The sequence below is a fragment of the Salmo salar genome, chromosome 07 (genome assembly GCF_965601325.2).
Source record: "Salmo salar chromosome 07, fSalSal1, whole genome shotgun sequence".
NCBI classification, from domain to species: Eukaryota; Metazoa; Chordata; class Actinopteri; order Salmoniformes; family Salmonidae; genus Salmo; species Salmo salar.
This window is the reverse complement of record NC_138297.1, coordinates 58,825,341-58,852,622: the sequence shown is the minus strand read 5'-3', so window position 1 is coordinate 58,852,622 and position 27,282 is coordinate 58,825,341. Positions and strand designations below refer to the sequence as shown.

Here is a 27,282-nt window from a genome sequence, read left to right as displayed (position 1 = left end):
GAAGTACGTAGTAGGGAAGTAATTAGTAGGGAAGTACGTAGTAGGGAAGTACTTAGTAGGGAAGTACGTAGTAGCGAAGTATGTAGTAGGGAAGTACTTAGTAGGGAAGTACGTAGTAGGGAAGTACGTAGTAGGGCTGTACGTAGTAGGGAAGTACGTAGTAGGGAAGTACGTAGTAGGGAAGTACGTAGTAGGGAAGTACGTGGAAGGGAAGTACGTAGTTGGGAAGTACTTAGTAGGGAAGTACTTAGTAGGGAAGTACTTAGTAGGGAAGTACGTAGTAGGGAAGTACTTAGTAGGGAAGTGCGTAGTAGGGAAGTGCGTAGTAGGGAAGTGCGTAGTAGGGAAGTACGTAGTAGGGAAGTACGTAGTAGGGAAGTACATAGTAGGGAAGTACGTAGTAGGGAAGTACTTAGTAGGGAAGTACTTAGAAGGGAAGTACGTAGAAGGGAAGTACGTAGTAGGGAAGTACGTAGTAGGGAAGTACGTAGTAGGGAGGTACTTAGTTGGGAACTACGTAGTCGGGAAGTATTTAGTAGGGAAGTACTTAGTAGGGAAGTACGTAGTAGGGAAGTACTTAGTAGGGAAGTACGTGGAAGGGAAGTACGTAGTAGGGAAGTACTTAGTAGGGAAGTACTTAGTAGGGAAGTACTTAGTAGGGAAGTACTTAGTAGGGAAGTACTTAGAAGGGAAGTACGTAGTAGGGAAGTACTTAGTAGGGAAGTACGTAGTAGGTAAGTACTTAGTAGGGAAGTACGTAGTAGGGAAGTAATTAGTAGGGAAGTACGTAGTAGGGAAGTACTTAGTAGGGAAGTACGTAGTAGGGAAGTACGTAGTAGGGAAGTACTTAGTAGGGAAGTACGTAGTAGGGAAGTACGTAGTAGGGAAGTACGTAGTAGGGAAGTACTTAGTAGGGAAGTACTTAGTAGGGAAGTACTTAGTAGGGAAGTACGTAGTAGGGAAGTACTTAGTAGGGAAGTGCGTAGTAGGGAAGTGCGTAGTAGGGAAGTGCGTAGTAGGGAAGTACGTAGTAGGGAAGTACGTAGTAGGGAAGTACTTAGTAGGGAAGTACTTAGAAGGGAAGTACGTAGAAGGGAAGTACGTAGTAGGGAAGTACGTAGTAGGGAAGTACGTAGTAGGGAGGTACTTAGTTGGGAACTACGTAGTCGGGAAGTATTTAGTAGGGAAGTATTTAGTAGGGAAGTACTTAGTAGGGAAGTACGTAGTAGGGAACTACGTAGTTGGGAACTACGTATTCGGGAAGTATTTAGTAGGGAAGTACTTAGTAGGGAAGTACGTAGTAGGGAAGTAATTAGTAGGGAAGTACGTAGTAGGGCTGTACGTAGTGGGGAAGTACGTAGTAGGGAAGTACGTGGAAGGGAAGTACGTAGTTGGGAAGTACGTAGTAGGGAAGTACATGAAAGGGAAGTACGTAGTAGGGAAGTACGTAGCAGGGAAGTACGTAGTAGGAAGTACTTAGTAGGGAAATGCGTAGTAGGGAAGTACGTAGTAGGGAAGTACGTAGTAGGGCTGTATGTAGTAGGGAAGTACGTAGTAGGGAAGAACGTGGAAGGGAAGTACGTAGTTGGGAAGTACGTAGTAGGGAAGTACGTAGTAGGGAAGTACTAAGTAGGGAAGTACTTAGTAGGGAAGTACGTAGTAGGGAAGTAATTAGTAGGGAAGTACGTAGTAGGGAAGTACTTAGCAGGGAAGTACGTAGTAGGGAAGTATGTAGTAGGGAAGTACTTAGTAGGGAAGTACTTAGTAGGGAAGTACGTAGTAGGGAAGTACGGTGTAGGGAAGTACGTAGTAGGGAAGTACGTAGTAGGGAGGTACTTAGTTGGGAACTACGTAGTCGGGAAGTATTTAGTAGGGAAGTACTTAGTAGGGAAGTACGTAGTAGGGAAGTAATTAGTAGGGAAGTACGTAGTAGGGCTGTATGTAGTGGGGAAGTACGTAGTAGGGAAGTACTTAGTAGGGAAGTACGTGGAAGGGAAGTACGTAGTAGGGAAGTACTTAGTAGGGAAGTACTTAGTAGGGAAGTACTTAGAAGGGAAGTACGTAGTAGGGAAGTACTTAGTAGGGAAGTATGTAGTAGGGAAGTACTTAGTAGGGAAGTACGTAGTAGGGAAGTAATTAGTAGGGAAGTACGTAGTAGGGAAGTACTTAGTAGGGAAGTACGTAGTAGGGAAGTACGTAGTAGGGAAGTACTTAGTAGGGAAGTACGTAGTAGGGAAGTGCGTAGTAGGGAAGTACTTAGTAGGGAAGTACGTAGTAGGGAAGTACGTAGTAGGGAAATACGTAGTAGGGAAGTACTTAGTAGGGAAGTGTGTAGTAGGGAAGTGCGTAGTAGGGAAGTATGTAGTAGGGAAGTACGTAGTAGGGCTGTATCTAGTAGGGAAGTACGTAGTAGGGAAGTACGTGGAAGGGAAGTACGTAGTTGGGAAGTACGTAGTAGGGAAGTACATGAAAGGGAAGTACGTAGTAGGGAAGTACGTAGTAGGGAAGTACGTAGTAGGGAAGTACGTAGTAGGGAAGTACTTAGAAGGGAAGTACTTAGAAGGGAAGTACGTAGTAGGGAAGTACGTAATAGGGAAGTACGTAGTAGGGAGGTACTTAGTTGGGAACTACGTAGTCGGGAAGTATTTAGTGGAAATGCGTAGTAGGGAAGTACGTAGTAGGGAAGTACGTAGTAGGGCTGTATGTAGTAGGGAAGTACGTAGTAGGGAAGAACGTGGAAGGGAAGTACGTAGTTGGGAAGTACGTAGTAGGGAAGTACATAGTAGGGAAGTACGTAGTAGGGAAGTACTTAGTAGGGAAGTACTTAGTATGGAAGTACGTATTAGGGAAGTAATTAGTAGGGAAGTACGTAGTAGGGAAGTACTTAGCAGGGAAGTACGTAGTAGGGAAGTATGTAGTAGGGAAGTACTTAGTAGGGAAGTACTTAGTAGGGAAGTACGTAGTAGGGAAGTATGTAGTAGGGAAGTACGTAGTAGGGAGGTACTTAGTTGGGAACTACGTAGTCGGGAAGTATTTAGTAGGGAAGTACTTATTAGGGAAGTACGTAGTAGGGAAGTAATTAGTAGGGAAGTACGTAGTAGGGCTATATGTAGTGGGGAAGTACGTAGTAGGGAAGTACTTAGTAGGGAAGTACGTGGAAGGGAAGTACGTAGTAGGGAAGTACTTAGTAGGGAAGTACGTAGTAGGGAAGTACGTGGAAGGGAAGTACGTAGTTGGGAAGTACGTAGTAGGGAAGTACATGAAAGGGAAGTACGTAGTAGGGAAGTACGTAGTAGGGAAATACGTAGTAGGGAAGTACGTAGCAGGGAAGTACTTAGTAGGGAAGTACTTAGTAGGGAAGTACGTAGTAGGGAAGTAATTAGTAGGGAAGTACGTAGTAGGGAAGTACTTAGTAGGGAAGTACGTAGTAGGGAAGTACGTAGTAGGGCTGTACGTAGTAGGGAAGTACGTAGTAGGGAAGTACGTAGTAGGGAAGTACGTAGTAGGGAAGTACGTGGAAGGGAAGTACGTAGTTGGGAAGTACTTAGTAGGGAAGTACTTAGTAGGGAAGTACTTAGTAGGGAAGTACGTAGTAGGGAAGTACTTAGTAGGGAAGTGCGTAGTAGGGAAGTGCGTAGTAGGGAAGTGCGTAGTAGGGAAGTACGTAGTAGGGAAGTACGTAGTAGGGAAGTACGTAGTAGGGAAGTACTTAGTAGGGAAGTACTTAGAAGGGAAGTACGTAGAAGGGAAGTACGTAGTAGGGAAGTACGTAGTAGGGAAGTACGTGGAAGGGAAGTACGTAGTTGGGAAGTACGTAGTAGGGAAGTACATGAAAGGGAAGTACGTAGTAGGGAAGTACGTAGTAGGGAAATACGTAGTAGGGAAGTACGTAGCAGGGAAGTACTTAGTAGGGAAGTACTTAGTAGGGAAGTACGTAGTAGGGAAGTAATTAGTAGGGAAGTACGTAGTAGGGAAGTACTTAGTAGGGAAGTACGTAGTAGCGAAGTATGTAGTAGGGAAGTACTTAGTAGGGAAGTACGTAGTAGGGAAGTACGTAGTAGGGCTGTACGTAGTAGGGAAGTACGTAGTAGGGAAGTACGTAGTAGGGAAGTACGTAGTAGGGAAGTACGTGGAAGGGAAGTACGTAGTTGGGAAGTACTTAGTAGGGAAGTACTTAGTAGGGAAGTACTTAGTAGGGAAGTACGTAGTAGGGAAGTACGTGGTAGGGAAGTACGTAGTAGGGAAGTACTTAGTAGGGAAGTGTGTAGTAGGGAAGTGCGTAGTAGGGAAGTAATTAGTAGGGAAGTACGTAGTAGGGAAGTACTTAGCAGGGAAGTACGTAGTAGGGAAGTATGTAGTAGGGAAGTACTTAGTAGGGAAGTACTTAGTAGGGAAGTACGTAGTAGGGAAGTACGTAGTAGGGAAGTACGTAGTAGGGAAATACGTAGTAGGGAAGTACGTAGCAGGGAAGTACTTAGTAGGGAAGTACTTAGTAGGGAAGTACGTAGTAGGGAAGTAATTAGTAGGGAAGTACGTAGTAGGGAAGTACTTAGTAGGGAAGTACGTAGTAGCGAAGTATGTAGTAGGGAAGTACTTAGTAGGGAAGTACGTAGTAGGGAAGTACGTAGTAGGGCTGTACGTAGTAGGGAAGTACGTAGTAGGGAAGTACGTAGTAGGGAAGTACGTAGTAGGGAAGTACTTAGTAGGGAAGTGCGTAGTAGGGAAGTGCGTAGTAGGGAAGTGCGTAGTAGGGAAGTGCGTAGTAGGGAAGTACGTAGTAGGGAAGTACGTAGTAGGGAAGTACTTAGTAGGGAAGTACTTAGAAGGGAAGTACGTAGAAGGGAAGTACGTAGTAGGGAAGTACGTAGTAGGGAAGTACGTAGTAGGGAGGTACTTAGTTGGGAACTACGTAGTCGGGAAGTATTTAGTAGGGAAGTATTTAGTAGGGAAGTACTTAGTAGGGAAGTACGTAGTAGGGAACTACGTAGTTGGGAACTACGTATTCGGGAAGTATTTAGTAGGGAAGTACTTAGTAGGGAAGTACGTAGTAGGGAAGTAATTAGTAGGGAAGTACGTAGTAGGGCTGTACGTAGTGGGGAAGTACGTAGTAGGGAAGTACGTGGAAGGGAAGTACGTAGTTGGGAAGTACGTAGTAGGGAAGTACATGAAAGGGAAGTACGTAGTAGGGAAGTACGTAGCAGGGAAGTACGTAGTAGGAAGTACTTAGTAGGGAAATGCGTAGTAGGGAAGTACGTAGTAGGGAAGTACGTAGTAGGGCTGTATGTAGTAGGGAAGTACGTAGTAGGGAAGAACGTGGAAGGGAAGTACGTAGTTGGGAAGTACGTAGTAGGGAAGTACATAGTAGGGAAGTACGTAGTAGGGAAGTACTAAGTAGGGAAGTACTTAGTAGGGAAGTACGTAGTAGGGAAGTAATTAGTAGGGAAGTACGTAGTAGGGAAGTACTTAGCAGGGAAGTACGTAGTAGGGAAGTATGTAGTAGGGAAGTACTTAGTAGGGAAGTACTTAGTAGGGAAGTACGTAGTAGGGAAGTACGGTGTAGGGAAGTACGTAGTAGGGAAGTACGTAGTAGGGAGGTACTTAGTTGGGAACTACGTAGTCGGGAAGTATTTAGTAGGGAAGTACTTAGTAGGGAAGTACGTAGTAGGGAAGTAATTAGTAGGGAAGTACGTAGTAGGGCTGTATGTAGTGGGGAAGTACGTAGTAGGGAAGTACTTAGTAGGGAAGTACGTGGAAGGGAAGTACGTAGTAGGGAAGTACTTAGTAGGGAAGTACTTAGTAGGGAAGTACTTAGAAGGGAAGTACGTAGTAGGGAAGTACTTAGTAGGGAAGTATGTAGTAGGGAAGTACTTAGTAGGGAAGTACGTAGTAGGGAAGTAATTAGTAGGGAAGTACGTAGTAGGGAAGTACTTAGTAGGGAAGTACGTAGTAGGGAAGTACGTAGTAGGGAAGTACTTAGTAGGGAAGTACGTAGTAGGGAAGTACGTAGTAGGGAAGTACTTAGTAGGGAAGTACGTAGTAGGGAAGTACGTAGTAGGGAAATACGTAGTAGGGAAGTATGTAGTAGGGAAGTACGTAGTAGGGAGGTACTTAGTTGGGAACTACGTAGTCGGGAATTATTTAGTAGGGAAGTACTTAGTAGGGAAGTACGTAGTAGGGAAGTAATTAGTAGGGAAGTACGTAGTAGGGCTGTACGTAGTGGGGAAGTACGTAGTAGGGAAGTACTTGGAAGGGAAGTACGTAGTTGGGAAGTACGTAGTAGGGAAGTACATGAAAGGGAAGTACGTAGTAGGGAAGTACGTAGTAGGGAAGTACGTAGTAGGGAAGTACGTAGTAGGGAAGTATGTAGTAGGGAAGCACGTAGTAGGGAGGTACTTAGTTGGGAACTACGTAGTCGGGAAGTATTTAGTAGGGAAGTACTTAGTAGGGAAGTACGTAGTAGGGAAGTATTTAGTAGGGAAGTATTTAGTAGGGAAGTACGTAGTAGGGAAGTACTTAGAAGGGAAGTACGTAGTAGGGAAGTACTTAGTAGGGAAGTACTTAGTAGGGAAGTACTTAGAAGGGAAGTACGTAGTAGGGAAGTACTTAGTAGGGAAGTACGCAGTAGGGAAGTACTTAGTAGGGAAGTACGTAGTAGGGAAGTACGTGGAAGGGAAGTACGTAGTAGGGAAGTACTTAGAAGGGAAGTACGTAGTAGGGAAGTACGTAGTAGGGAAGTACGTGGTAGGGAAGTACGTAGTAGGGAAGTACTTAGTAGGGAAGTGTGTAGTAGGGAAGTGCGTAGTAGGGAAGTATGTAGTAGGGAAGTACGTAGTAGGGCTGTATCTAGTAGGGAAGTACGTAGTAGGGAAGTACGTGGAAGGGAAGTACGTAGTTGGGAAGTACGTAGTAGGGAAGTACATGAAAGGGAAGTACGTAGTAGGGAAGTACGTAGTAGGGAAGTACGTAGTAGGGAAGTACGTAGTAGGGAAGTACTTAGTAGGGAAGTGCGTAGTAGGGAAGTACGTAGTAGGGAAGTACGTAGTAGGGAAGTACTTAGTAGGGAAGTACTTAGAAGGGAAGTACTTAGAAGGGAAGTACGTAGTAGGGAAGTACGTAATAGGGAAGTACGTAGTAGGGAGGTACTTAGTTGGGAACTACGTAGTCGGGAAGTATTTAGTGGAAATGCGTAGTAGGGAAGTACGTAGTAGGGAAGTACGTAGTAGGGCTGTATGTAGTAGGGAAGTACGTAGTAGGGAAGAACGTGGAAGGGAAGTACGTAGTTGGGAAGTACGTAGTAGGGAAGTACATAGTAGGGAAGTACGTAGTAGGGAAGTACTTAGTAGGGAAGTACTTAGTATGGAAGTACGTATTAGGGAAGTAATTAGTAGGGAAGTACGTAGTAGGGAAGTACTTAGCAGGGAAGTACGTAGTAGGGAAGTATGTAGTAGGGAAGTACTTAGTAGGGAAGTACGTAGTAGGGAAGTACGTAGTAGGGAAGTACGTAGTAGGGAAGTACGTAGTAGGGAAGTACGTAGTAGGGAGGTACTTAGTTGGGAACTACGTAGTCGGGAAGTATTTAGTAGGGAAGTACTTATTAGGGAAGTACGTAGTAGGGAAGTAATTAGTAGGGAAGTACGTAGTAGGGCTGTATGTAGTGGGGAAGTACGTAGTAGGGAAGTACTTAGTAGGGAAGTACGTGGAAGGGAAGTACGTAGTAGGGAAGTACTTAGTAGGGAAGTACGTAGTAGGGAAGTACGTGGAAGGGAAGTACGTAGTTGGGAAGTACGTAGTAGGGAAGTACATGAAAGGGAAGTACGTAGTAGGGAAGTACGTAGTAGGGAAATACGTAGTAGGGAAGTACGTAGCAGGGAAGTACTTAGTAGGGAAGTACTTAGTAGGGAAGTACGTAGTAGGGAAGTAATTAGTAGGGAAGTACGTAGTAGGGAAGTACTTAGTAGGGAAGTACGTAGTAGGGAAGTACGTAGTAGGGCTGTACGTAGTAGGGAAGTACGTAGTAGGGAAGTACGTAGTAGGGAAGTACGTAGTAGGGAAGTACGTGGAAGGGAAGTACGTAGTTGGGAAGTACTTAGTAGGGAAGTACTTAGTAGGGAAGTACTTAGTAGGGAAGTACGTAGTAGGGAAGTACTTAGTAGGGAAGTGCGTAGTAGGGAAGTGCGTAGTAGGGAAGTGCGTAGTAGGGAAGTACGTAGTAGGGAAGTACGTAGTAGGGAAGTACGTAGTAGGGAAGTACTTAGTAGGGAAGTACTTAGAAGGGAAGTACGTAGAAGGGAAGTACGTAGTAGGGAAGTACGTAGTAGGGAAGTACGTAGTAGGGAAGTACGTGGAAGGGAAGTACGTAGTTGGGAAGTACGTAGTAGGGAAGTACATGAAAGGGAAGTACGTAGTAGGGAAGTACGTAGTAGGGAAATACGTAGTAGGGAAGTACGTAGCAGGGAAGTACTTAGTAGGGAAGTACTTAGTAGGGAAGTACGTAGTAGGGAAGTAATTAGTAGGGAAGTACGTAGTAGGGAAGTACTTAGTAGGGAAGTACGTAGTAGTGAAGTATGTAGTAGGGAAGTACTTAGTAGGGAAGTACGTAGTAGGGAAGTACGTAGTAGGGCTGTACGTAGTAGGGAAGTACGTAGTAGGGAAGTACGTAGTAGGGAAGTACGTAGTAGGGAAGTACGTGGAAGGGAAGTACGTAGTTGGGAAGTACTTAGTAGGGAAGTACTTAGTAGGGAAGTACTTAGTAGGGAAGTACGTAGTAGGGAAGTACGTGGTAGGGAAGTACGTAGTAGGGAAGTACTTAGTAGGGAAGTGTGTAGTAGGGAAGTGCGTAGTAGGGAAGTAATTAGTAGGGAAGTACGTAGTAGGGAAGTACTTAGCAGGGAAGTACGTAGTAGGGAAGTATGTAGTAGGGAAGTACTTAGTAGGGAAGTACTTAGTAGGGAAGTACGTAGTAGGGAAGTACGTAGTAGGGAAGTACGTAGTAGGGAAGTATGTAGTAGGGAAGTACGTAGTAGGGAGGTACTTAGTTGGGAACTACGTAGTCGGGAAGTATTTAGTAGGGAAGTACTTATTAGGGAAGTACGTAGTAGGGAAGTAATTAGTAGGGAAGTACGTAGTAGGGCTGTATGTAGTGGGGAAGTACGTAGTAGGGAAGTACTTAGTAGGGAAGTACGTGGAAGGGAAGTACGTAGTAGGGAAGTACTTAGTAGGGAAGTACTTAGTAGGGAAGTACTTAGTAGGGAAGTACGTAGTAGGGAAGTACGTGGTAGGGAAGTACGTAGTAGGGAAGTACTTAGTAGGGAAGTGTGTAGTAGGGAAGTGCGTAGTAGGGAAGTATGTAGTAGGGAAGTACGTAGTAGGGCTGTATCTAGTAGGGAAGTACGTAGTAGGGAAGTACGTGGAAGGGAAGTACGTAGTTGGGAAGTACGTAGTAGGGAAGTACATGAAAGGGAAGTACGTAGTAGGGAAGTACGTAGTAGGGAAGTACGTAGTAGGGAAGTACGTAGTAGGGAAGTACTTAGTAGGGAAGTGCGTAGTAGGGAAGTACGTAGTAGGGAAGTACGTAGTAGGGAAGTACTTAGTAGGGAAGTACTTAGAAGGGAAGTACTTAGAAGGGAAGTACGTAGTAGGGAAGTACGTAATAGGGAAGTACGTAGTAGGGAGGTACTTAGTTGGGAACTACGTAGTCGGGAAGTATTTAGTAGAAATGCGTAGTAGGGAAGTACGTAGTAGGGAAGTACGTAGTAGGGCTGTATGTAGTAGGGAAGTACGTAGTAGGGAAGAACGTGGAAGGGAAGTACGTAGTTGGGAAGTACGTAGTAGGGAAGTACATAGTAGGGAAGTACGTAGTAGGGAAGTACTTAGTAGGGAAGTACTTAGTAGGGAAGTACGTAGTAGGGAAGTAATTAGTAGGGAAGTACGTAGTAGGGAAGTATGTAGTAGGGAAGTACGTAGTAGGGAGGTACTTAGTTGGGAACTACGTAGTCGGGAAGTATTTAGTAGGGAAGTACTTATTAGGGAAGTACGTAGTAGGGAAGTAATTAGTAGGGAAGTACGTAGTAGGGCTGTATGTAGTGGGGAAGTACGTAGTAGGGAAGTACTTAGTAGGGAAGTACGTGGAAGGGAAGTACGTAGTAGGGAAGTACTTAGTAGGGAAGTACGTAGTAGGGAAGTACGTGGAAGGGAAGTACGTAGTTGGGAAGTACGTAGTAGGGAAGTACATGAAAGGGAAGTACGTAGTAGGGAAGTACGTAGTAGGGAAATACGTAGTAGGGAAGTACGTAGCAGGGAAGTACTTAGTAGGGAAGTACTTAGTAGGGAAGTACGTAGTAGGGAAGTAATTAGTAGGGAAGTACGTAGTAGGGAAGTACTTAGTAGGGAAGTACGTAGTAGGGAAGTACGTAGTAGGGCTGTACGTAGTAGGGAAGTACGTAGTAGGGAAGTACGTAGTAGGGAAGTACGTGGAAGGGAAGTACGTAGTTGGGAAGTACTTAGTAGGGAAGTACTTAGTAGGGAAGTACTTAGTAGGGAAGTACGTAGTAGGGAAGTACTTAGTAGGGAAGTGCGTAGTAGGGAAGTGCGTAGTAGGGAAGTGCGTAGTAGGGAAGTACGTAGTAGGGAAGTACGTAGTAGGGAAGTACGTAGTAGGGAAGTACGTAGTAGGGAAGTACTTAGTAGGGAAGTACTTAGAAGGGAAGTACGTAGAAGGGAAGTACGTAGTAGGGAAGTACGTAGTAGGGAAGTACGTAGTAGGGAAGTACGTGGAAGGGAAGTACGTAGTTGGGAAGTACGTAGTAGGGAAGTACATGAAAGGGAAGTACGTAGTAGGGAAGTACGTAGTAGGGAAATACGTAGTAGGGAAGTACGTAGCAGGGAAGTACTTAGTAGGGAAGTACTTAGTAGGGAAGTACGTAGTAGGGAAGTAATTAGTAGGGAAGTACGTAGTAGGGAAGTACTTAGTAGGGAAGTACGTAGTAGCGAAGTATGTAGTAGGGAAGTACTTAGTAGGGAAGTACGTAGTAGGGAAGTACGTAGTAGGGCTGTACGTAGTAGGGAAGTACGTAGTAGGGAAGTACGTAGTAGGGAAGTACGTAGTAGGGAAGTACGTGGAAGGGAAGTACGTAGTTGGGAAGTACTTAGTAGGGAAGTACTTAGTAGGGAAGTACTTAGTAGGGAAGTACGTAGTAGGGAAGTACGTGGTAGGGAAGTACGTAGTAGGGAAGTACTTAGTAGGGAAGTGTGTAGTAGGGAAGTGCGTAGTAGGGAAGTAATTAGTAGGGAAGTACGTAGTAGGGAAGTACTTAGCAGGGAAGTACGTAGTAGGGAAGTATGTAGTAGGGAAGTACTTAGTAGGGAAGTACTTAGTAGGGAAGTACGTAGTAGGGAAGTACGTAGTAGGGAAGTACGTAGTAGGGAAGTATGTAGTAGGGAAGTACGTAGTAGGGAGGTACTTAGTTGGGAACTACGTAGTCGGGAAGTATTTAGTAGGGAAGTACTTATTAGGGAAGTACGTAGTAGGGAAGTAATTAGTAGGGAAGTACGTAGTAGGGCTGTATGTAGTGGGGAAGTACGTAGTAGGGAAGTACTTAGTAGGGAAGTACGTGGAAGGGAAGTACGTAGTAGGGAAGTACTTAGTAGGGAAGTACTTAGTAGGGAAGTACTTAGTAGGGAAGTACGTAGTAGGGAAGTACGTGGTAGGGAAGTACGTAGTAGGGAAGTACTTAGTAGGGAAGTGTGTAGTAGGGAAGTGCGTAGTAGGGAAGTATGTAGTAGGGAAGTACGTAGTAGGGCTGTATCTAGTAGGGAAGTACGTAGTAGGGAAGTACGTGGAAGGGAAGTACGTAGTTGGGAAGTACGTAGTAGGGAAGTACATGAAAGGGAAGTACGTAGTAGGGAAGTACGTAGTAGGGAAGTACGTAGTAGGGAAGTACTTAGTAGGGAAGTGCGTAGTAGGGAAGTACGTAGTAGGGAAGTACGTAGTAGGGAAGTACTTAGTAGGGAAGTACTTAGAAGGGAAGTACTTAGAAGGGAAGTACGTAGTAGGGAAGTACGTAATAGGGAAGTACGTAGTAGGGAGGTACTTAGTTGGGAACTACGTAGTCGGGAAGTATTTAGTAGAAATGCGTAGTAGGGAAGTACGTAGTAGGGAAGTACGTAGTAGGGCTGTATGTAGTAGGGAAATACGTAGTAGGGAAGAACGTGGAAGGGAAGTACGTAGTTGGGAAGTACGTAGTAGGGAAGTACATAGTATGGAAGTACGTAGTAGGGAAGTACTTAGTAGGGAAGTACTTAGTAGGGAAGTACGTAGTAGGGAAGTAATTAGTAGGGAAGTACGTAGTAGGGAAGTACTTAGCAGGGAAGTACGTAGTAGGGAAGTATGTAGTAGGGAAGTACTTAGTAGGGAAGTACTTAGTAGGGAAGTACGTAGTAGGGAAGTACGTAGTAGGGAAGTACGTAGTAGGGAAGTATGTAGTAGGGAAGTACGTAGTAGGGAGGTACTTAGTTGGGAACTTCGTAGTCGGGAAGTATTTAGTAGGGAAGTACTTATTAGGGAAGTACGTAGTAGGGAAGTAATTAGTAGGGAAGTACGTAGTAGGGCTGTATGTAGTGGGGAAGTACGTAGTAGGGAAGTACTTAGTAGGGAAGTACGTGGAAGGGAAGTATGTAGTAGGGAAGTACTTAGTAGGGAAGTACTTAGTAGGGAAGTACTTAGAAGGGAAGTACGTAGTAGGGAAGTACTTAGTAGGGAAGTACGTAGTAGGGAAGTACTTAGTAGGGAAGTACGTAGTAGGGAAGTAATTAGTAGGGAAGTACGTAGTAGGGAAGTACTTAGTAGGGAAGTACGTAGTAGGGAAGTACTTAGTAGGGAAGTACTTAGTAGGGAAGTACGTAGTAGGGAAGTACTTAGTAGGGAAGTACGTAGTAGGGAAGTACGTAGTAGGGAAGTACGTAGTAGGGAAGTATGTAGTAGGGAAGTACGTAGTATGGAGGTACTTAGTTGGGAACTACGTAGTCGGGAAGTATTTAGTAGGGAAGTACTTAGTAGGGAAGTACGTAGTAGGGAAGTAATTAGTAGGGAAGTACGTAGTAGGGCTGTACGTAGTGGGGAAGTACGTAGTAGGGAAGTACTTGGAAGGGAAGTACGTAGTTGGGAAGTACGTAGTAGGGAAGTACATGAAAGGGAAGTACGTAGTAGGGAAGTACGTAGTAGGGAGGTACTTAGTTGGGAACTACGTAGTCGGGAAGTATTTAATAGGGAAGTACTTAGTAGTGAAGTACGTAGTAGGGAAGTATTTAGTAGGGAAGTATTTAGTAGGGAAGTACGTAGTAGGGAAGTACTTAGAAGGGAAGTACGTAGTAGGGAAGTACTTAGTAGGGAAGTACTTAGTAGGGAAGTACTTAGAAGGGAAGTACGTAGTAGGGAAGTACTTAGTAGGGAAGTACGTAGTAGGGAAGTACTTAGTAGGGAAGTACGTAGTAGGGAAGTACGTGGAAGGGAAGTACGTAGTAGGGAAGTACTTAGAAGGGAAGTACGTAGTAGGGAAGTACTTAGTAGGGAAGTACGTAGTAGGGAAGTACGTGGTAGGGAAGTACGTAGTAGGGAAGTACTTAGTAGGGAAGTGCGTAGTAGGGAAGTGCGTAGTAGGGAAGTATGTAGTAGGGAAGTACGTAGTAGGGCTGTATCTAGTAGGGAAGTACGTAGTAGGGAAGTACGTGGAAGGGAAGTACGTAGTTGGGAAGTACGTAGTAGGGAAGTACATGAAAGGGAAGTACGTAGTAGGGAAGTACGTAGTAGGGAAGTACGTAGTAGGGAAGTACGTAGTAGGGAAGTACTTAGTAGGGAAGTCCGTAGTAGGGAAGTACGTAGTAGGGAAGTACGTAGTAGGGAAGTACGTAGTAGGGAAGTACGTGGAAGTGAAGTACGTAGTTGGGAAGTACGTGGAAGGGAAGTACGTAGTAGGGAAGTACGTAGTAGGGAAGTACGTGGAAGTGAAGTACGTAGTAGGGAAGTACGTGGAAGGGAAGTACGTAGTAGGGAAGTACGTAGTAGGGAAGTACGTGGAAGTGAAGTACGTAGTAGGGAAGTACGTGGAAGGGAAGTACGTAGTTGGGAAGTACGTAGTAGGGAAGTACGTAGTAGGGAAGTACGTGGAAGTGAAGTACGTAGTAGGGAAGTATGTGGAAGGGAAGTACGTAGTAGGGAAGTACGTGGAAGGGAAGTACGTAGTACGGAAGTGCGTAGTAGGGAAATACGTAGTAGGGAAGTATGTAGTAGGGAAGTACGTGGAAGGGAAGTACGTAGTAGGGAAGTACGTGGAAGGGAAGTACGTGGAAGGAAGTACGTAGTAGGGAAGTACGTAGTAGGGAAGTACGTAGTAGGGAAGTACGTGGAAGGGAAGCTGTAGTAGGGAAGTACGTAGTAGGGAAGTCTGTGGAAGGGAAGTACGTAGTAGGGAAGTACGTAGTAGGGAAGTACGTGGAAGGGAAGTACATAGTAGGGAAGTAAGTAGAGAAGTACGTGGAAGGGAAGTACGTAGTAGGGAAGTACGTAGTAGGTAAGTACGTGGAAGGGAAGTACGTAGTAGGGAAGTACGTAGTAGGGAAATACGTGGAAGGGAAGTACGTAGTAGGGAAGTACGTAGTAGGGAAGTACGTGGAAGGGAAGTACGTAGTAGGGAAATACGTGGGTCTCTTATAATACTATACCATTTTTGTATAATGGAATTTAGATTGAAGGAAGTTGTCGGTTTGTATTTATATGTGAGAGAGTGTATGTCTATCTGTGCGTGTGTCTGTCTGTGTGTGTGTGTGTGTGTGTGTGTGTGTTTATCTGTGTGTGTGTGTGTGTGTGTGTGTGTGTTTATCTGTGTGTGTGTGTGTCTATCTGTGTGTGTGTCTATCTGTTTGTGTGTGTGTGTCTATCTGTGTGTGTGTGTGTGTGTGTGTGTGTGTGTGTGTGTGTGTGTGTGTGTGTGTGTGTGTGTGTTTATCTGTGTGTGTGTGTCTATCTCTGTGTGTGTGTGTGTGTGTGTGTGTGTGTGTGTGTGTGTGTGTGTGTGTGTGTGTGTGTGTGTGTGTGTGTGTGTGTGTGTGTGTGTGTGTGTGTGTGTGTGTGTGTGTGTGTGTGTGTGTGTGTGTGTGTGTGTGTGTCTATCTGTGTGCCTGTCTGTTTGTGCCTGTGAGAACACATGTGCGTGGGCTCACTAGCATGCGCAGCACCTGTGTGAGTAAGAGCGTTCTCCATTTTGCTGTGTTGTTGTCCCAGGGAGAGAGGGGCAGGAGAGGCAGAGGGAAGCCTTGTCAGACAGGACCACCTGGAAGTCCAGGACAAAGAGGAGGCAGTGTAAGCTACTTCTTAGACCAGACACATAACACTCACACACATGTTGTTGTTCATGTATCAATACCTAATGGGAGTTACTGTCACTAGGCTGGGTGACAGTAATAACTGCTGTGATAATAACCACTGTGTCTTTTCCAGGGAGAGCTCGGAAACGAGGGACTGAAGGGAGAGAAAGGGGAACCCGGACTCTCTGTAAGTGCATCTTACTTATTCCCACACACACGTTTGACACCTACCTGGCCCAAGACATATTTGTATTGACAGACAGCTTGGTTGAAGACAGGGTCTAAGCAGCACTCTGCCCTCTCTGTTCTCAGGCCGAGGAGGTGAAGGAGCTGGTCAACCAAGAGGTTGTGAACCAGTGCGGTGAGTGTTTCTGTGTTTCGCTGTGTGTGCGCATGCAGGTCTGTGTGTCTGTTCTACATTCTACAACTCCCACTGCTGCGGCATGGCGCCCCTGTGTGTTCTGCCATCTGGTGTGCCCTCTCTATGGAATGGCCCGTTGAGAGAGGGGACACCGTGACCGACCGGAGTCATTCACAAACACCAGACTCATAAACCATAAACCAGACTCATAAACCATAAACCATCACCAGAACCCATAGGGCCCTACAACCACAGGGTCAAACGCATCTTTAGTTTACACCTCCACAACTTTGAGGAGAAAGGCATTGTTGCCTTATCCGTAGTGAACATCATTAAAGTAGAGAATTCCTTTTGTGTCAACATATCATATCAAATGTATCATATCAAATGTCCTCCATTAGTTTCCAGGCGAGGTGTGAATACCAGACTATGAAATTGTCAATTGAAACCAGTAAAAGCCTATTTAAGGCAGGCTCATGTTTATTCAATGGTAGGGGAAACACTGACTATTCTGTCTGTGGTTGTTGCAGGGATGAACTTGAAGTTTGTGGTGAAGTCCAAGGACCCGGATGCTGAGAGCATGTTGTTTGAGAGGGATCCGGACGAGCCTATATCCATCCTCACACGCAGCCTACCTGAGGATGAGATGGGAGAGGAGGAAGAGGACAAGAAAATACTTGAAAAGGAGCTGGTAGGATCAACCACTCCTCCCCCCATCCCCCTGCGAGAGGAGGGGACCCCAGGTGATGACAACCTTACCGGTAAGTCAAAGTTAGAAGTTGGTGCCATAGTTTGGTGTAGCGGTCCAAGCTCCTGACCACATATATGGCCCTAGTCCCGATGTCATGCTGCTTTCCATTCCTGTACAGCATAGCCACACTTTTTTACACAGGAGAAAACCTAAACGTCTCTTGTCTGTCACGAATGTTGAATAAAATGATATTTAAACTGTGGGGTTGGTTCTTATTCGGGTCGAAATTCCAGACAAATATCCACAGAAATGTATTGTTAATACCCCACCTATTTGAGGAACGAATAAATAAAAAGCTGTTGTTTTTTTCTTCATGTAAACACTTCCCTTGTCCATAGGTGAGACCCCCGCTTAGACCAACCTAATATCCTATCCATCTATTTACTAACCTCCAGAGTTGACCACAACTCTGAAGCTAGACTCTCCATTCTGAGTGGTTTATTACTACGTATTAGAAAAGGACGAGGACAAAGACAGAGGGAAAGAGAGAGAGAGGCAGAAAGAAGCAATCAAAACACAGTGTTATCGCGGGTCATTATCCTAGCCAACCCTAGGCTAACCAACCCTAGGCTAACCAACCCTAGGCTAACCAACCCTAGGCTAGCCAGCCCTAGGCTAACCAACCCTAGACTAACCAACCCTAGGCTAACCAACCCTAGGCTAACCAACCCTAGGCTAACCAACCCTAGGCTAGCCATCCCTAGGCTAACCAACCCTAGGCTAACCAACCCTAGGCTAACCAACCCTAGGCTAACCAACCCTAGGCTAGCCAGCCCTAGGCTAACCAACCCTAGACTAACCAACCCTAGGCTAACCAACCCTAGGCTAACCAGCCCTAGGCTAACCAACCCTAGGCTAGCCAGCCCTAGGCTAGCCATCCCTAGGCTAACCAACCCTAGGCTAGCCAGCCCTAGGCTAACCAACCCTAGGCTAACCAACCCTAGGCTAACCAGCCCTAGACTAACCAACCCTAGGCTAACCAACCCTAGGCTAGCCAGCCCTAGGCTAACCAACCCTAGGCTAACCAACCCTAGGCTAGCCAACCCTAGGCTAACCAACCCTAGGCTAACCAACCCTAGGCTAGCCAGCCCGAGGCTACTGGGCTTCTCATCCCATTTGAATCCCTATTTCAGGTTCCATTGAACCAAAGTGATGGGAAATAATCAAAGGCTCACATTGCCCCTGTCAATGTCAATGTCACTATTGTTATGTGTAATCCCCCGCCCGGGATCGTGACATCTAGCTTAACGTACAGGTCACCTGAGTTCCAAAATATTGGATATTTTCAAATGCTCTGAGCGTTTGATTGAACTTGCCTGGTGTGCCAGATGGGCGGGGTTATCACTTTTGGGAGTATTACATTGATTCCATTACACTAGACTTGATTTTCCTGATAAAAAAAGTTAAATAAGAATAAAATACAAACTCCATAATCTCCCCGTAAATGCAGTGTATTTTACATGCAAAATGTATCAGTCACAGACAAACATCCGACTTGGAGATAACGGACATTCGTAGACATTTCCATCTGTCATTAGTCTTATTGGTCATAAATCCTTTCCTCCATGTCTCCCTGTTCATCCTCCAGTATGAACCTATAGAGAGTCAGTAAGACAGACCATGTCAGTCGGACAGACTGAAGTGGGTCAGTGCCGAGTCTGCAGACCACGGCTGTATTCCAAATGGCACTCCATTCCCTGTATAGTGTAATACTTTAGACCCGGGCCAATAGAGTTGACATTTATCAAGGGCCCTGTGTGTTGATTAGAGGAGTGGGAGTGGTTCACAGCAGGCCCCACATAGTGATAAATGGTTGAATCCACCTGTCTGTAACCTAATGAGTTCTCTCGGCCTTCAGACTCTGGAGCCAACAGGGGAGCGGATTGGGGACTGAGGCACAGGAGAAGAAGGGTTCCGGGAGTTGGGCCACACTCATCAGGTGAATGAATGGAACTTGTTTTCCTTTCCATCTCTCTCTTTTCTTTCTCCATCTTTCCTCTTCCTCTTGTTTGCGCTTCTTCCTCTCCTCTTGTCATTTTGATTCTTTCTTTTTTCACTTGCACTCTCTCACTTTCAATCCCTCCCTCCCTCCCCCCTCTTTCTCTCCCCCCTCTTTCTCTCCCTCTCTCTCTCCCTACCTCCCTCTCTCCCTTCCTCTCTCTCTTTATCTCCCTCCCTCCCTCTCTCTCTCTCTCTCGCTCTCTTTCTCTCTTCCTCTCTCTCTCTCTCTCCCTCTCTCTCTACCCCGCTCCCCTATCTCTCTATCTCTCTCCCCCCTTTCTCTCTCTCTCTCTCTCTCTCTCTCTCTATCTCTCTCTCTCTCTGTCTCTTTTTCTCTCTGTCTTTCGCTCTCTCTCTCTCTTCCTCTCTCTGTCTCTCTTTCTCTCTCTGTCTTCTCTCTCTCTCTTCCTCTCTTTCTCTCTGTCTCTCTTTCCTCACTCTCTCTGTCTCTCTTTGGTTTCCCTCTCTCTCTTTCTCCCCCTCTCTCGCTCTCTCTTTCCCTCTCTCTTTCTCTCTCTCTCTTTCTATCTCTCCCCTCTCTCCCCCCCTCTCTCTCTCGCTCCCTCTCTCTCTCTGCTCTCTCTGTCTCTCTCTCTTCCTCTCCCTGTCTCTGTCTCTCTCTCTCTCTCTCTCTCCCTCCCTCTCTCTCTTACTCTCTCCTCTCTCTCTCTCCCTCTCTCTCTTTCCCCCTCTCTCTCTATTCCTCTCTCTTTCTTTCTCTCTCTTCCTCTTTCTCTCTCTTTATCTTTCCCTCTCTCTCTCTCCCTCCCTCCCTCTCTCATTCTCACTCTCCCCTCTTCCTCTCTCTTTCTCTCTCTCTCTCGCTCTCTCTCTCTTCATCTTTCTCTCTCTCTCTGTCTCTCTCTCTTCATTTTTTTTCTCCCTCTCTGTCTCTCCCTCTCTCTCTTATATTAGTCTGTAATAAGGAGGGAGTGTATGGGGCACAATGCGGGATGAGAAAGATAAGAGTGTGTGTGTGTTGGTGTGCGCTCGCTAGAATTTATGAATGAATGTGCAACCCACATTGAAAGGCAAAACTATTAAAAAACATTATTCACTTAATTAATGGATGATCTAGCAATGACTCAAACGCTTGATATCACAGCACAATGAACATTATTTCTTTGGTTTCCACAAAGAATTTTAATTCACTGAGGATAATATTCCTAATTCTACATGTTTTTGAATGTGTTCACTCTTGTCAAACATGCCTCAGAAAAGCTTCTCTTAATTCTCTGATACTTAACTCCTATAATTTAGTGATTAGACTGGTCCCAGATCTGTTTGTGCTGTCTAGCTCCTACAGTCATCGTCATGTTTGGCACAAACAGATCTGTGACCAGGTTATATTGTTTCTACTTTTGCTTTAGACTTGACCCCTGACCCCTGCCTGCAGCCCATGTCAGAGGGGGGGTGTTGGGAGTATGTCCTGCTGTGGTACTACCACCCCCGCTCCGGGGAGTGCCGGCCGTTTGTCTACGGGGGTTGTGAGGGCAACCACAACCGCTTCAACACCAAACACGATTGTCAGAGGTGGTGTGGGAAAGAGAGGAGAGGTAGGGAACTACTTGATGCCGGTAGTAGTCTCCAGGTTAGAGTTGACGGGGAGGAATCCCTCAGTTGACGGGGGACATCTGGGGGGAGGTGAACCAACAGCCGGAGGGTTACTGGCTTCAATATCCCATGTGCTATCTAGCGCCGTTGTGCCCTTGAGCATGGCACTTTACCCCTAATTGCTCCAGAGGCAGGTTGGGTACTGTGACAGCAAAAAAAGAAGGACTTTTCAGTCCAAATGTACCAATAAAGCAAATATTGTATTCTATTGAAATAACTACAGAAGATTTGGGAAGCAGAGGAGAGGTAGGAAACCGCTAGGGATGACTAGGGAATGACAGGAGGAGATTTGGGAAGCAGAGGAGAGGTAGGAAACCACCAGGGATGACCAGGGAATGACAGGAGGAGATTTGGGAAGCAGAGGAGAGGTAGGAAACCACCAGGGATGACCAGGGAATGACAGGAGGAGATTTGGGAAGCAGAGGAGAGGTAGGAAACCGCTAGGGATGACCAGGGAATGACAAGAGGAGATTTGGGAAGCAGAGGAGAGGTAGGAAACCGCTAGGGATGACTAGGGAATGACAGGAGGAGATTTGGGAAGCAGAGGAGAGGTAGGAAACCGCTAGGGATGACTAGGGAATGACAGGAGGAGATTTTGGAATGAGACATATACACTACCGTTCAAAAGTTTGGGGTCACCTAGAAATGTCCTTGTTTTTGAAAGAAAAGCACATTTTTTGTCCATTAAAATAACATCAAATTGATCAGAAATACAGTGTAGACATTGTTAATGTTGTAAATGAGTATTGTAGCTGGAGATGGCTGATTTTTTATGGAATATCTACATAAGGGTACAGAGGCCCATTATCAGCAACCATCACTCCTATGTTCCAATGGCACGTTGTATTAGTTGTATTAGTTAATTCAAGTTTATAATTTTAAAAGGCTAATTGAGCATTAGAAAACCCTTTTGCAATTATGTTAGCATAGCTGAAAACTGTTGTTCTGATTAAAGAAGCAATAAAACTGGCCTTCGTTAGTCTAGTTGAGTATCTGGAGCATCAGCATTTGTGAGTTCGATTACAGGCTCAAAATAGACAGAAACAAAGAACTTTCTTCTGAAACTCGTCAGTCTATTCTTGATCTGAGAAATGAAGGCTATTCCATGCGAGAAATTGCCAAGAAAGTGAAGATCTCGTACAACGCTGTGTACTACTCCCTTCATAGAACAGCGCAAACTGCCTCTAACCAGAATAGAAAGAGTGGGAGGCCCCCGTGCACAACTGAGCAAGAGGACAAGTACATTAGAGTGTCTAATTTGAGAAACAGACGCCTCACAAGTCCTCAGCTGGCAGCTTCATTAAATAGTACCCGCAAAACACCAGTCTCAACATCAACAGTGGAGAGGCAACTCTGCGATGCTGGCCTTCTAGGCAGAGTTGCAAAGAAAAAGCCATATCTCAGACTGGCCAATAAAAATAAAAGATTAAGATGGGCAAAAGAACACAGACACTGGACAGAGGAACTCTGCCTAGAAGGCCAGCATCCCGGAGTCGCCTCTTCACTGCTGACGTTGAGACTGGTGTTTTGCGGGAACTATTTAATGAAGCTGCCAGTTGAGGACTTGTGAGGCGTCTTTTGAATGGTAGTGTACATATATTCAAAATATGTCCGTTGTGACAACTAGCATGTCTGTTGACAACTACCAACAGTACATTTCCTAAAAGAAAATGCAGCACTTGAATGCACCATCAATCAGGGCCAAGGTTGGTATTCAGGAATAGAAGGGGTCAACGATGGAAGGAACCAATCAGACTAGCCAGAGCTGGCACTAGAAAAGAGAGAGGTGATCTAGACAGCCATTGTGAATCTTGGGATAAACATGGGCAAACACCAGCCAGCCGGGTCAAACACATTATTTGAAGTGCACTTGATTTAGCTTGCCGTTTGACAAATGTATTTGTATTACACAGTCTGGCACACACAAATGCAATCTCAAAGGAGGGGCAGTACGCTATTGTTGCATTACATAACACATTCATTGTTTCTTCACAGGTCTTGAGCCTAGAAGGTGAGAGACAGCCGCCAATCAAGACTATCATTTTTTTTGTAAATGCCACAGTGTAAAATGTTAGAAGTTTTGTGCAGGTCTGTTTTTTAATATTTAAAGTAAACTAATGATTATCCACACTTGAGAGAAAAGCCCATATAGACCAGAGCTGCATGGGTTTCATATATTTTCAAAACCCTGCCCATCTGGGACTTCAGGCAGTCTTAAGCTAACAGTCAAATTATTTTTCAGTAATTTGAACCCAGGTCTAATACAGGCATTGTATTTTCTATGGACTATGACAATTATAGTTGACTCACCATGTGAATGTTATGAATGTGTTCTTTCATGTTTTAATCAAAAGGTATCCTGCACATTCTATAGTACTATAGTATAGCACATTCTATAGTACTATAGTATAGTATGGCACATTCTATAGTACTATAGTATAGCACATTCTATAGTACTATAGTATAGCACATTCTATAGTACTATAGTAGAGTATGGCACATTCTACAGTACTATAGTATAGCACATGCTATAGTACTATAGTATAGCACATTCTATAGTATAGCACATTCTAGAGTACTATAGTATAGTATAGCACATTCTATAGTACTATAGTATAGCACATTCTATAGTACTATAGTATAGTATAGCACATTCTATAGTACTATAGTATAGCACATTCTATAGTACTATAGTATAGTATAGCACATTCTATAGTACTATAGTATAGCACATTCTATAGTATAGCACATTCTAGAGTACTATAGTATAGTATAGCACATTCTATAGTACTATAGTATAGTACATTCTATAGTACTATAGTATAGCACATTCTATAGTACTATAGTATGGCACATTCTATAGTACTATTGTATAGCACATTCTATAGTACTATAGTATATCACATTCTGTATGGTACTATGGTATAGCACATTCTGTATAGTATGGCACATTCTATAGTACTATAGTATAGCACATTCTATAGTACTATAGTATAGCACATTCTATAGTACTATAGTAGAGTATGGCACATTCTACAGTACTATAGTATAGCACATGCTATAGTACTATAGTATAGCACATTCTATAGTACTATAGTATAGCACATTCTATAGTACTATAGTAGAGTATGGCACATTCTACAGTACTATAGTATAGCACATGCTATAGTACTATAGTATAGCACATTCTATAGTACTATAGTATAGCACATTCTATAGTATAGCACATTCTAGAGTACTATAGTATAGTATAGCACATTCTATAGTACTATAGTATAGCACATGCTATAGTACTATAGTATAGTATAGCACATTCTATAGTACTATAGTATAGCACATTCTATAGTACTATAGTATAGTATAGCACATTCTATAGTACTATAGTATAGCACATTCTATAGTATAGCACATTCTAGAGTACTATAGTATAGTATAGCACATTCTATAGTACTATAGTATAGTACATTCTATAGTACTATAGTATAGCACATTCTATAGTACTATAGTATGGCACATTCTATAGTACTATTGTATAGCACATTCTATAGTACTATAGTATCACATTCTGTATGGTACTATGGTATAGCACATTCTGTATTGTATAGCACATTCTATAGTACTATAGTATAGTATAGCACATTCTGTATGGTACTATGGTATAGCACATTCTGTATAGTATAGCACATTCTATAGTACTATAGTATAGCACATTCTATAGTACTATAGTATAGCACATTCTATAGTATAGTATAGCACATTCTATAGTACTGTAGTGTAGTATAGTATAGCACATTCTATAGTACTGTAGTATAGTATAGCACGTTCTATAGTACCACAGTATAGCACATTCTATAGTAGTATAGTATAGCACATTCTATAGTACTATAGTATAGCACATTCTATAGTATAGCACATTCTATAGTACTACTTCTAAGTGCATAATTTGTTCTAGTTGTTTTTAACACTTCAACCCTGATAATACTGAAATAGTTTAAACCCTGATACTACTGATAGAGTTTAAACCCTGATACTACTGATAGAGTTTAAACCCTGATACTACTGAAATAGTTTAAACCCTGATACTACTGATAGAGTTTAAACCCTGATACTACTGATAGAGTTTAAACCCTGATACTACTGATAGAGTTTAAACCCTGATACTACTGATAGAGTTTAAACCCTGATACTACTGATAGAGTTTAAACCCTGATACTACTGATAGAGTTTAAACCCTGATACTACTGATAGAGTTTAAACCCTGATACTACTGATAGAGTTTTTAACACTTTAACCCTGATACTACCGAAAGATGTTTATTGTATTGGTACATGATTGTGCACCAATGGCACTGTTTATGTGAATTTAGAATGAGTATTTACTATTTGAATGTGTGTCATTAAATCACAACAATGAGTCTATGACGTTCCTTTACCACTGTGTGTGTCAGTGAATCACAACAATGAGTCTATGATGTTCCTTTACCACTGTGTGTGTCAGTGAATCACAACAATGAGTCTATAACGTTCCTTTACCACTGTGTGTGTCAGTGAATCACAACAATGAGTCTATGATGTTCCTTTACCACTGTGTGTGTCAGTGAATCACAACAATGAGTCTATGATGTTCCTTTACCACTGTGTGTGTCAGTGAATCACAACAATGAGTCTATGATGTTCCTTTACCACTGTGTGTGTCAGTGAATCACAACAATGAGTCCATGACGTTCCTTTACCACTGTGTGTGTCAGTGAATCACAACAATGAGTCCATGACGTTCCTTTACCACTGTGTGTGTCAGTGAATCACAACAATGAGTCTATGAAGTTCCTTTACCACTGTGTGTGTCAGTGAATCACAACAATGAGTCCATGACGTTCCTTTACCACTGTGTGTGTCAGTGAATCACAACAATGAGTCCATGACGTTCCTTTACCACTGTGTGTGTCAGTGAATCACAACAATGAGTCCATGACGTTCCTTTACCACTGTGTGTGTCAGTGAATCGCAACAATGAGTCTATGATGTTCCTTTACCACTGTGTGTGTCAGTGAATCACAACAATGAGTCTATGACGTTCCTTTACCACTGTGTGTGTCAGTGAATCACAACAATGAGTCTATGGCGTTCCTTTACCACTGTGTGTGTCAGTGAATCACAACAATGAGTCTATGACGTTCCTTTACCACTGTGTGTGTCAGTGAATCACAACAATGAGTCTATGACGTTCCTTTACCACTGTGTGTGTCAGTGAGGGTCGGTGCCGTTTAAGATGAGGGAGGACTAGTTTTATTACAGCATATTGTATGACTTTCATTCATATTCCATTCACCTTACTACTACATGATCCTCACATTTTCACATTTTCCCTGTTCCCATCATGAGGTTGCTACAACCTAGCCAATGAATGAAAGTTTACAGGTCGAGAGAAAGATTTGAGGTGACAGACAGTGACACACGAACAGACAGTGACACATTCAATACCGTCTTGCACGCTCTTGCCTGCATCTAGCTGATCTACGGTGTAATCATTAGTTCAACAGTTGCAAATTAGAGTTTCTATTGGACAAATTCAGTTATGTTTATCCCCGTTCAATTCCGTTTGCTTCCGTTTAAAAAACGTTTTTCAGCAGAATCGGTGGAATGAATACACCCTTGATCACATGCAAACAGCACGTAAAATAGCCACATACAAACAGCTTGTTGTCTTCCTTCTCACATCTATGCACACTCCTCCTCTCACTTTTTCCCTTTGCTTATGGACTTCAACTAACAACACATCAGCTGTATGTGACCAGGCGAAAAAACCTTTCCTAGCCAAACCTTCATATCATGACCGCTACACACAACCTACACCGTTGTCACCATATTAGCTGAAGTAACATCATAGAACTAATAGAACTAACGTGTTAGTAAACCCGCTACAACCATGCAGTAACGTTACAGTGTACCGTCAGTAAGCAGTTTAGCAGTTACACCGGTGGGCCCCAGTGGCAATAAATTAGTAAAACCAAAAGCTTGGAAAACAGAAAGGAAAACGCTGAACACTACTGCTCATGCTCCCAGGTGATATTTATTTATAACAACGTTGTTATAAATAAATATCACCTGGGAGCATAGGCAGCAGTGTGCAGCGTTTTCCTTTCTGTTTTCCATGAGTTTGCCTACAACTCCAGCACCTGCGGAAAGTAGCTGTAGCTTATGTTTTCAGTTCTAGATTTATTCTCTGATCCTTTGATTGGGTGGACAACATCTCAGTTCATGCTGCAGAGCTCTGATAGGTTGGAGGATATCCTCCGGAAGTTGTCATAATTACTGTGTAAGTCTAAGGAAGGGGGTGAGAACCATGAGCCTCCTAGGTTTTTGAAGTCAATGTACCAACAGGACAGAAACTATCTGTCCTCTGGCTACACCATGGTGCTACCCTACAGAGTGCTGTTGAGGCTACTGTAGACCTTCATTGCAAAACTGTGTTTTAATCAATTATTTGGTGACGTGAATATATTTTGTAGAGTTTTTTCTAAAAAGGATAACTTTTTTAATGTTTCACTATTTTTAATTTTCATGAAATTCACAGAGGATGGTCCTCTCCTTCCTCCTCTGAGGAGCCTCCACTGGTGTGTGTGTATGTGCATAAGTGTGTGTGTGTACGTGCATGTTTACATGCGTGGGTGTGTACGTGGGTGCGTGTCGTGACCTATTTTTTGCACTTGTATTTGGACGGTTACTTTGAATCTTGGCTAAGTAACTGGTCTAAATGCTGCCGTGTTGGCTCTCTCTCAGGACTCTCTCCGTGCTTGGGCCACTGAATTCCCTATTGAGAGAATCTCTCTCCAACCCACACACATACAGTCTCTCTCTCTTTCCCCCGCTCTTCTCTCACTTTTTGTCTCTCTTCTCACAATTATCATATTCTCCCCTTTCCCAAAACTCTCTCCATCCCTCCTTTCCCCCTAGCTCACATTACCCAACCCTATCACCTACCGTACATAAAGCACCAGTATCCCACCAGGCTTATTAAGGCTAAAACACCCGGGGGTGGCTGACTACCCACCTGCCTGCCTGCCTTGCCACCTCTCTCCACTACATATGTCCCCGCAACAGGGGGTGACATCATGCAGGCTGAGGGCCAGATGAGAGCCCAGCAAGGGAACAGAGGGCTGTATTTGTCAGAGGAGAGGACACACCGTCTACGCTCGGTA

At 43.9% G+C, this 27,282-nt stretch overlaps 1 protein-coding gene across 1 annotated transcript in view; it reads left to right on the top strand.

Moving 5' to 3' along the window:
• LOC145850419 (uncharacterized) overlaps positions 1-25,315 on the top strand; it is a 39,681-nt gene extending 14,366 nt beyond the window's left edge. Inside the window, exons 17-23 of the mRNA XM_082977791.1 lie at positions 15,275-15,352; positions 15,491-15,544; positions 15,670-15,718; positions 16,249-16,479; positions 18,328-18,408; positions 19,841-20,026; positions 22,080-25,315. Of these exons, the coding sequence (XP_082833917.1) occupies positions 15,275-15,352; positions 15,491-15,544; positions 15,670-15,718; positions 16,249-16,479; positions 18,328-18,408; positions 19,841-20,026; positions 22,080-22,099 (699 nt within the window). The 3' untranslated portion in view covers positions 22,100-25,315. The remainder of the gene's footprint in view (positions 1-15,274; positions 15,353-15,490; positions 15,545-15,669; positions 15,719-16,248; positions 16,480-18,327; positions 18,409-19,840; positions 20,027-22,079) is intronic.
• The last annotated feature ends 1,967 nt before the right edge of the window (positions 25,316-27,282 follow it).